Consider the following 10,265-nt stretch of genomic DNA (forward strand, 5'->3'; position numbering starts at 1 on the left):
ATTTCAAAGTTAGATGAGATATATAGAAATAAAGATCGAATTGGCTCCATTGACAAAGAATGCCCTGCAAGATTTAAATTTTATGATCCATGTACCCTTTTCAGGGAGGCAGGTATTACCGCGTGGCAAACCATTAGTCTGCATTCTTTGTATCTGTAATGCTCCTGTTGTGTGGGAGAGGAGTATGGCCATGCTGTCATGAGTCATGGGGTCAGGGATACAGACACACACACATTAGACTGTAGCGAGCATATGCGTCAGTTTAGCTCTTAACTGAAGCCACATGCCGCCCTCTCACAGCCAAACCAAATGAATGAATGACTATTTTGAATAAAAGCTGAGCCCAGCTCCACGTATTTAAGGTGCCAGGCAGTCATGTGATTAATTTGCTAGCGTGTTTGTTTCATCGCTTCCATTTCTCTTCGTCAGAATCTGTTGAAAGCCTTCATATTTTGAGGGGAATCTCGCAGCGATGGTTCCCGAGCGATAGTTCTTGAAGAATTCCTTCCTTTGTGCTTTTGAGACCGCTGTTTCTTGGGCCTTTGGTAAAGTGAAATTAGAAAAGAAGCCAATGCACATGGCTTTTATTTCTGAGTCACATCCTCAGTGTCTCAGCCCAGCAAATGGATTAATAGGGTTCAAAGTGAAGGACAAGATGTGCGGGAATGATACGACAGCGTGTGCGACATCTGTAAAGATCGGTCGTAAAATTTGCAAATCTACCGTTTGCTTGTTAATGTGACAAGGGCAAGGAAGACTTTAAATTTCACCTACTTTTGAGTCTGAAACAGATGAGACAGGTTAAGACTTGAGTCACTGCTCCCAGAGAAACATCCAGTTGCTTCAGGAAAGATTCTATCTATCTATCTTTCTACTGTATCTACAGTATCTACCTACCTACCTATTTAGTATAAATCTATCTATCTACCTACCTGTCATTATATTGATGTTGACTATTTAAATTGAAATTATGTCAAAAATTAAGAACGAAGAAACAATTCATTGTAAAAGGCTATATAGCAAATTATACTTATTTTTACTTGGTAAAACAGACAAGGGTGGAGATTTGTTTTATCGTTATAAATGTCTTCAAAATGTTCATGTCATACAGGCAGGGGTGGAGCTGTGATTTCTTCGGGCTCACCTTTGTCATGCCTGTAAAAATGGGTGACTCATGTATAATTATATGGGTTTAAAACTTGAAAGAGGGTTTTACTTGAATCACAGGAAAATATTAATGCATTTGTGGATTCAAAAAAATAAAAACTCCCATGGGTAAAACAAAAAAAATTATTCCCTAATCCTATTGTGACACATAGAGGATTTTTATTTCAACGCCAGTGAAATCCAAAGAGCAGTTTGGAATGGTTTGTTTACAAAAGCAGCGGCTAAATCAACTGTGCCAAAGAGGCGACAGTTCATTCAGTAAAGATTGCTCAGTGGTAAGAGCATTAAATTAACAACGCAAGGTTGTGGGTTTGATCCCGGGTTATTGCACATACCTAAGTATAAATGTATAGGTTAATGCAACGTAAATTGCTTTGGATAAAAGCATCGGCCAAATGCATAAATGTTAATAAAATGTTTAGTACGCGACGTGGCCTCTTTGAACTGGCAATGGTGTTATTAGCATGTTGGATTAACAGTGAATAAAAACAATAGTTCATTCATCCAAACCTGAACAGCCTTGTTTGTATAACATGAATAGAAACCCATGAGAATATACAGCAGCGAATGTTCTTAATCCTTGTATGAATGGTTGGCTTCACTACCAGTGAGTTGCAAATAAGCATTGAAAAATAAAAACTACCGCAAAATTAAAAACGGTTGATTTCAGAGTTTGAACGAATGTCATAAGACCACAGATCAGGAGATGCAACATCATCTATAATACCCAACAGGCAGCTTTGTTCTTAAAGGGACATTGAACCCAAAATGAAATCTACTCTGTCATCATTTGCTCGCCCTCATGTCTGGCCTATATGACTTTCTTTCTTCTACAGAACACAATATTTTGACAAACGTTTGTAACCAAACTTTTTGTACGATTTTGAATGATATAATGATGAAGTTTTATTTTGGGTTGAGCTATCTCTTCAAACCAACCACTAGAGATTCTTTCCCACTTGCCAGGTAGGAAACAGTCAGGGGAGCTCCATATGCTTGCTGTGTTCTTCGGAGACTTCATTACATTCATCTCACATGGTGTAAAAGCCACAAAAACAATTAGACCACGGTCAGCCTCACTGGATGATCATATTGTTCATATGAGTCAAGAGGGAGTTTTAAGTAGTCAATCTCTAAACAAACCCAATGATGCATGTGCCTTCAGCACCCCTTGAACTTGTAGAGCTGTCCGGTTGCAGATCATTAAACCTTGAGAGTAATTATACGGCTTGCTATTATGAAGGTGATCATCTAGGCGGGATTACACATGAGAACAAAATTATATAGTGCTTACTGAAGAGAAGCAATTACACCCCCTATCCCCACCCCTGGTGAAATTGTATAGTAATGTTATAACATTTTATGAACTGTTCTTTCTTTATAACAGCTAGTAAATTGGTCAGCACTCATGGACTGTATGCTATATTTATACTTAGCAATGTTATATTTTTTAATTCGTTATGTGTTCGAAGACATTATCGCAGACATAACTCTGCCCTTCTTGACAGATTTGAAATAAATAGTGATCCCCCATATTATTTCCATTCAAAAGGTCCTGTTGTTTTGGAGTGAATTGCACAACTGTATACTCATGAATTCAGTAACATGTTGACATGTTTTCATTGTCTTGTGATGTGAATAGGAACATGAAAAAAATTGGGCATTATTTTGTAAATAACTTAATTGCATAACAAATATCAAATCAAGTATGTATTTAAAGGGACAGTTCACCCGAAAATGTTCATGCCATGAATAACTCAACCTCAAGTTCTTCCCAATCTGTATACTTTCTGGTAGCACTTCAGTATAGTGGATAATTCTCACTATTAACTAGTTGTTATTAGCATCCATATTATTGTCATATTGGCTGTTTATTAGTTCTTATAAGCACATATTCCGCATGACCATACTCTACTTCCCTAATCCTACCTAAACCTAATAGCTATTTACAACAAATTAAGAGTTTATCGGAGGAAAAGTCATAGTTAATGGTTTGTTAATAGCGAGAATTGCCCCTATACTGAAGTGTGACCAAATTTCTTTGTTTGGTTGAGCACACAGCAAGATAATTGGAAGAATGTTAGCAACCGACAGTTCTGGGGCACCATTCCCTGCCATAGTAGGAATTGTGTAATGATTGTGTCCAAGATATTTTGAGGAATTTAGGAAAGCAAACAGTTTTGGGTCACCTTTGAAGACCATTTAAAAAACAATATGTTTTGTAAGTCAATGATGCCCAAGAAATTCGTCCAAATATCTTTCTACAAAGAATTGTATACGGATTTGGAACAACTTTGGTGGGTAATTAATTTTTGAGTAAAGCCGTATTTTTTTACAGATGACACCTGGTTTGATGTTTTTGACACGAGCGTGATGTGAGTGTCCAAATTATTTTTGTGGCCACTGTATTAGAAACAAGATCTATGAACGCTGTTTAATTGTCTATCTTGAATCAAATCTAAAAGTGTTTGGATTGATGACAAAGTGGGAAAGTCACAGTAACAGAAATTCGGTGAATAAACATATTAAGACAATGTTCATGCCATCGCTGTAAAAAATGATTTCAACAAAAATAATTTCAACTAAATTATGTAAATTATGCCAATTTTTTTCTAAAAATATATTGAAAAGGCTTGAGTTAATGTAAAATAAGTTTTAATAACTCAAACGCAAGCTGACTGTTTTTTTGTTTTTTAACAATGATTCTGTCCCACATTTGTATTGTTCATATCTTTGACCTGTGCATAATTTCACAACACAGAAGAATGTAATTTACTGTTGAGATGTTTTTCAGGTTTCAGTAACCAGATGGACATGGCGATAGATAAAGAAGAAACCTTGTGGATTGAGTAAAAGCCTTTAAACAAGTAAGGGCATTGTCGACAATTTCAAAATTGTCTCTGAAGAAGTAAACAAGAAAACATACAGACGTGAAGGCACCCCTTATTCCCCAATTCCATGTGACTCCAGAAGCATATGACTTCCATAACTTCATCGCTTATCAACCGCTGATGGAAGAACACAATTGAGTGAGTGTTTGTGGAACTTTCCCCAGATATTCAGGTCCCAGCGGTTGGGCAGATCTTCTCCTATTTCACACAGCTTCACCCTGACTGACAACAGAGCGCGAGGAACTTCACATGTTTACCGTGGAATGTGAAGACCACTTCTGTCCATTAAAATCCAGCATCCTTCAACAAGTCTCACACAGAAGATTATTTACCATCCCTGTGTTATTAAATTACCTCATTTACACTTTAGTATCTATAAAGTCACTTTGATGGCTTTGTGTATAGACAATAGTTGTTATAAAAATGCAATGTGAATTTTTGTTCATCCCGGGTTGTGGATAGAAAAGGTGCCAGAAAAGGCTCACAAATGTTTAAATGTGAGGATTTCCCATAAAGATCTTATAGTTTATATGCATCCATATGTGACTAAAGTCATGCATGAATAGCGACACGGAAACAAAACATATTTTTTGTATTTGTTTTAGGAATTGAATATATTGAGTAATATCAATAATGAATATTTTATAAGGACATATCAGTTGAAGAATATAGCTAAGTGAGTGGTGACCAAAATTCTTTTGTTGTCTATACGTTATGTTTAGATGAAAACTGAACGAATGGTGCCACCTACTGGTAAGTCTCGAGCAAGCGTCAGTCTGGTTCATCACACAGGCCTTCATCACTCTCCAGGGTTCTTGTTCATTCAGATCATACAGCTTTTAATAACAACAGGCCCTTTAAATGAACCTGATGTCATTTCTGTGTAATGCTGGGAATGAGAGAAAGGATAAGCGCTAGTCGCGGACATATATGAAAAGACTTTTAAGGACACGGGTTGAGCTGGATTTCCTCTTTGGCCTATGAAGTCAACACAAGCTTTGCCAGAGTCAGGATTCCCATCATTCCCTAGATATTTTTTATCACATTTGTTTTAAGTAAGGGAAGTTGCACACCGAACCAGCTAAGGTAGTGCTTCGGTGTGATCCATTCATTTCCTGTCAGATCTGCTCAGTCGTGTGTGTACAGTATTCTTACTATGTGTTGATGATGTAACATTATTACATTATTTATTTATTTAGATTTATATCATTGAGGATCATATTTTGTAACAGTAAACAGGTCTTACAATTCTTTCAGAACGCAAATTAAAACAACACACCCAAACTGACACACATTAAGGCAGGTGTCAACTCTATAATAAAGAACGATGAGCAACAGATTTAATTCCAATTTTAGGACGAGTGTTTTTCATAAATATCATGTCTGGATAGGTCCTTTGTGAGTGTGATTTATTTGTTTTATTACAAATTCTATTGGCCAGACCAATGGTTTGATAATTACATAACAACATAACAATTGACAATTTGGCTCTGGTCTCTCCCACAGGAAACACTTTTGGGAGCTTATGTTTGACTAAAGGCATCAAAATCTAAAAGTAATAATAAAAAGATAATAATATAGACAAATTGTAACTAATTTGATCATTTTAATGAATTTTCCTGGTAAATGTAGAACACTGCCTGTGAAAACCTAGTTTGTCTTTTTTTGTGATTTACTGTTTTAACATAAAATCACCCTACATAATCTAAAGAACATTCTGTTAAAACATAACCTCAAAATACTGACTGAATAATACCATCTTAAACATTCAAATTCTGGAAGCCATCCTCCGATATTTCTCCAAAAGAAGGCAAATTGTCAATAAATCCATTCATTTCAGTATTTAAAATAACTAGCTTTAGTATCAAAAATGAAATTCTAAGAAGAGTATCTTAAAATCTATTAATATGCACTGATAAACACAAATACCTATTTTTGTATTTTTTCAACCTAGCAGGGTCACATATTTAAAATACAAACTATGCAATGTTCTCAATTATTTTTTTAATAAACATATAAAATTAAACTAATAAATGTTGCAGGTAGGATGTTCATCACCACAGAGGAAGTCAGGCCACAAAATGTATTGTTCGTTGAATGGTGCTTTTCCCAGACATTTGGCTGCCTCTCTGTCACATCGGCACAGGATTTTCGCACATCTGTCATTAAGCGAGTCTGCATTGAAGAAGCATCAGAGAAATTTCAATGATTGAAAAATATTACAGCCATATTGTGGGTATTACAGTTTTTCTCAGTCGCTTTGGTGCGTTTCTCAAATCATTCTCAACATCATGCTTTATTTATCCTTTTTTTTTGGGGTGTAAGATATGGCTTCGGTTTGTAATGACACTGATTGATAATGCAAAAGACTGTATATGCGACACTGATAGCAAAAGATTTAACAAGATTCACTTTACACTTGTACTGTTGGTCTATCAACAAGTTACACATCAAGCTTGAACAAAGTATCTGTGATGCAGAAGACAACCTTATTTAACAGCACAATGGGAAAAAATGCTATAAAAAGATAAACATAGGAGAGACCCCTCAGGCAGAACTGCATGCAGTGCTGTATGCGAAATCAAACTTCATATATTCTACACCCCCTTTGGGATTTCTTATTGTTGCAATGCAGCCGTAAAACGCAACGATATCCGAAATGACCACATGCTTTTGCAAATCATCGTGAAACAGAGCCCTCTCATAATCAGAGATGAGATCCTTGTGAAAAATCTCTGTACAGTGTGCGTGTATGTGTGTGTTTATGAATGAAGGATCGGAGTTTCTAACAGTAACCTGTGAGCAAAGTAAATCTAGTCACAGTTCGGATCAATAACCCTGTAAGCGTCAGAAAAATGAATATGCCTGTCAGATTATGACAACGGATCCAACAATTTTACATTGAATGACTAAGACGATGAACAAATGACTAGATGTTAAGCGTGGTAAGACAATTGCACATAGAACTATATGATTCATTTTAAGCAACATGACATACGCAACTGATAATGTCGGAAAAAACTGTCAATTGAAAATAATCAATTGCATGAATGAATTAAAGCAATTGCAACTTGTTCAAAAGAATTCAAAAGAAAAATAAACTACTTTCTGATGTGCACAAGTGACAAGATGATGCTAAAGTTGAATAAGTAGTTTTGAGAAATTCATTTCTGATCTGAGAAATACGCCAAAGCCACTGAGAAATAAATAAATCATAGCAACACGCTGTAAATCTCATGAATGTTTCCAGGTGTTTACTGAGGGAAACTAAAATATTGTGTGGTTTGGTGAAGAAAGCGCCCCTTTTAGCCTGAACTCTTCAATCTGCTATAATACACACCCTGTATTTGTACTACCTCCTGAAGTTGATGGGAAACCCAAACAAAACATTTGTAGCATTTCAGTTCCACCTCCGGAGTTTCATTCACAGGATTAATAACCATGTTGAAATGCAGTCAGTGTAATCATGCAAAAATATAATGTAGCCTATAAAGATGATAACACATACCACAGTCAACCTCCTCATCTTCACACTTCCACTGATACATTTCTGTCTTAGTTTGACAGCCTGCAAACTCTGCGTCAGCATAACAGCAGTCGTGCTTGTGGCAACACCTGGATCAAAGACAAACAGAATAGACGACCTGCATAACTGCTTTATGTAAAAAATGTATCTGAGTAAAAGCCTATTTTTATAAGACCTTTATGTCCTTTTAATATTAACCTTAATATTTTAAATAGACTAGACGTTGCCAAAGCGCAATGTGATCTCATTTGTGAGGGAACGTTACAACAATGACACAGTCGAAAGATTAACAGCTGAATGTGTAGGATCTAAATTAGTGCTTGTCGGTGGAATCTGCGGTCATAATATGTTCAGGTTCAGGTGTCGCTGGCTGTCATATGACGGATCTTTGCATCCTAAATAAATCCTGTATTCCCTGTATTTTTGTGTCTTGAAATACACTCTCATGGTTTGTTTATGTAAGTCATGTGCTGTCCTATTCGTGACCCCACCCTTGTTACCCGAATAATTGATCTCATTATGGTTTTATGCTCCTCACCTGCCTTTTGTGATAATAGGCTTGTTCGACTGTCGAATCTGTGCATTACCTTATCAATACGAATAAGCCTAATGTTTTGTTTGCTGCCATGCTTATTGCCATTGTGTCCGGTGTTGGTTTGTTATGGGGTCTCCCTTGTCTGGTGGCTTACTGCCCCGAAGAAAGTTTTGAGGTTTAAGTTCTGGCCATACTGGTTTTGCCTGTTTATGTTCAACGAATAAAATATCCACTGAATGCTGTGTGCGACTGCATTCCATTTTGCAAAACAGACACTGGTAAAATGGCTTTCATTTTGCATGTGGGTGTGCTAAGTGTAGGTGTTTTCCAGATGTTTGAGGAAATGCCCCACAAAAAGCCACTTGGACTAAGATTGGGTTTATAGAACGGGCAAATCTAAACACTGCAAAAAAATAGTGCAAAAGTGAATAACAATGTTATTTTACCAGTCTGCGCGGTCCCTGGGCCACCCTTGACCTCCAAGGCCACAGTAACATCCATACATCGTATAAGCTAGCGCTGATCTTCCCGTGCTGCACTTGATAACCCCGGCCAGTTCCAGGAGACCCCTTTTGGTCCGTGAAGACCTCTGTGACTGCAGGGAAGCCATGCTGACTGAAAAAGGTAAAACGCTGACATTGAGAAACACAGAAAATCCGACAACACTTTAAAGCGACAGTATTATCCAAAGTAACTTGGAATGGCACAGTACTTTTAACATATCTTGGTCGTGCAATTATTTGCATTCTGAGCAGGTTTGATTTTTTTTTCCATTTGACTTTGTAAATAGAAACTTTTTGTAAACAATGCAAAGACCAAAACATGACACAACGTAAATAAGATGTCAAAGAATGAGGAAATAAAACTCAATTTTTACAAAAATGTCACAAGGGAGGTTAGGTTGTTCTGTTTTAAAACCCGATTCAACATACCTATCGCATTTAAGCAAAGAATATTGTGTTTTTTATCAATGGAGTGTTAGATTCCACAGAAGTGAAGTGTTAGAGTCCTGAATGTGTCATGTTTATTAAGAGTAAAAATGAAGAGTTAAGAGTTATAAATAGCTATACTTGTAAAGAGGTAGATGGTTTCATTTACAGTCATTTATTGTTTTGATCCAGTTGGGTCTCATAAATACCATAGGTTTACAAAACCTAGCCATTTACATTATTTACATAGCCGAAGTGTTTTTTAACTTGCACATGACTTGTCTTTAAAAGGTCATTATTAAAAAATGTAATATTCTAAAAGCTACATTGGTTTACAAGATATTATATAATAATGTTGCAGTTATATTGAAGTGCAGTCAACTGCTTTTAAATAAAATCAATCTCTAAACAGTTTGTACACTTTTCCGTTGCCTTGCAAAATCGAAATGTTTTAACCAGTCAAATGAATGAGCACAAAAGAAGAAATTAAGTATATAGTGAACGGATGAGAGCTGAGCTGACTCACCTGTAAAGAGCAGAAAGGTCCAGTACAGCGCAGACATTGTACTGTCAGGTAATAGCCGAGTGTCTGTTTACTGTGGGATATACAGGCTGCCTTCAGTGCTGAGCGTTTTATAGACGTTAATATAATTCAATGAGTAATCTTAGGGAAACACACTCCTTCCAGCGTCTCTCTCTCTCTCTCTCTCTCTCTCTCTCTCTCTCACACACACACACACACACACTTGAAGGCTACACTGGGTTAAATTACGAAAACTTTGAAATGAGGTTCATTCAGGGAATATCGAGTTACGTTTCTCCATACGGGTTGGATGTTTTTGTCAGTACCGCCCCATGTCATTTCTGTTCATGAATTCATGGAATAGGCAGAGGCCAAATGTTTGCTTTAGGGCGTTTGCAGGTGAGGACAATTAAGCCAACAAACAACCTTTATGTAAAATACCCTTTGTTTATTGCACAGGTTGATATCCCCATTTACGGTTGAACTGAAAGTTAGATCTATTCTGCTAATCTTTTTGTCAGTTGCCTATTTGTGCAGAAATGAGACTATATTTACTAATGCAAATTAGTCGCATTCGTTAAACCTTGCTTTGGTGAATCGCCGTCATAATTCTAGCCTACAGATACTTGTTTTATTAAAACTTTTGTCGCCTTGAAATGATGAGATTCCCAAATAAAAAGTCTCCCTTCTGTAC

At 36.6% G+C, this 10,265-nt stretch overlaps 1 protein-coding gene across 1 annotated transcript; it reads right to left on the reverse strand.

Moving 5' to 3' along the window:
- Positions 1–6,045: 6,045 nt before the first annotated feature.
- Positions 6,046–10,086, reverse strand: pla2g10 (phospholipase A2 group X). Its single transcript, XM_056752526.1, has 4 exons — positions 9,575–10,086; positions 8,566–8,734; positions 7,567–7,673; positions 6,046–6,233 (listed from the first exon to the last, which is right to left on the reverse strand). The coding sequence occupies exons 1-4, from the start codon at positions 9,609–9,611 to the stop codon at positions 6,085–6,087; spliced, it is 462 nt and encodes a 153-aa protein (XP_056608504.1). The 5' UTR covers positions 9,612–10,086; the 3' UTR covers positions 6,046–6,084.
- Positions 10,087–10,265: the final 179 nt, after the last annotated feature.

This window comes from Triplophysa dalaica, chromosome 7 (assembly GCF_015846415.1).
Source record: "Triplophysa dalaica isolate WHDGS20190420 chromosome 7, ASM1584641v1, whole genome shotgun sequence".
In the NCBI taxonomy this organism is placed as follows: Eukaryota; Metazoa; Chordata; class Actinopteri; order Cypriniformes; family Nemacheilidae; genus Triplophysa; species Triplophysa dalaica.

Coding starts and splice junctions, on each gene's coding strand:
- pla2g10 (XM_056752526.1), bottom strand. CDS start 9,611: ATGTCTGCGCTGTACTGGACCTTTCTGCTCTTTACAG. Junction 8,735..9,574: donor GACCTTTCTGCTCTTTACAG/GTGAGTCAGCTC, acceptor TACCTTTTTCAG/TCAGCATGGCTTCCCTGCAG. Junction 6,234..7,566: donor AGATGAGGAGGTTGACTGTG/GTATGTGTTATC, acceptor TCTTCAATGCAG/ACTCGCTTAATGACAGATGT.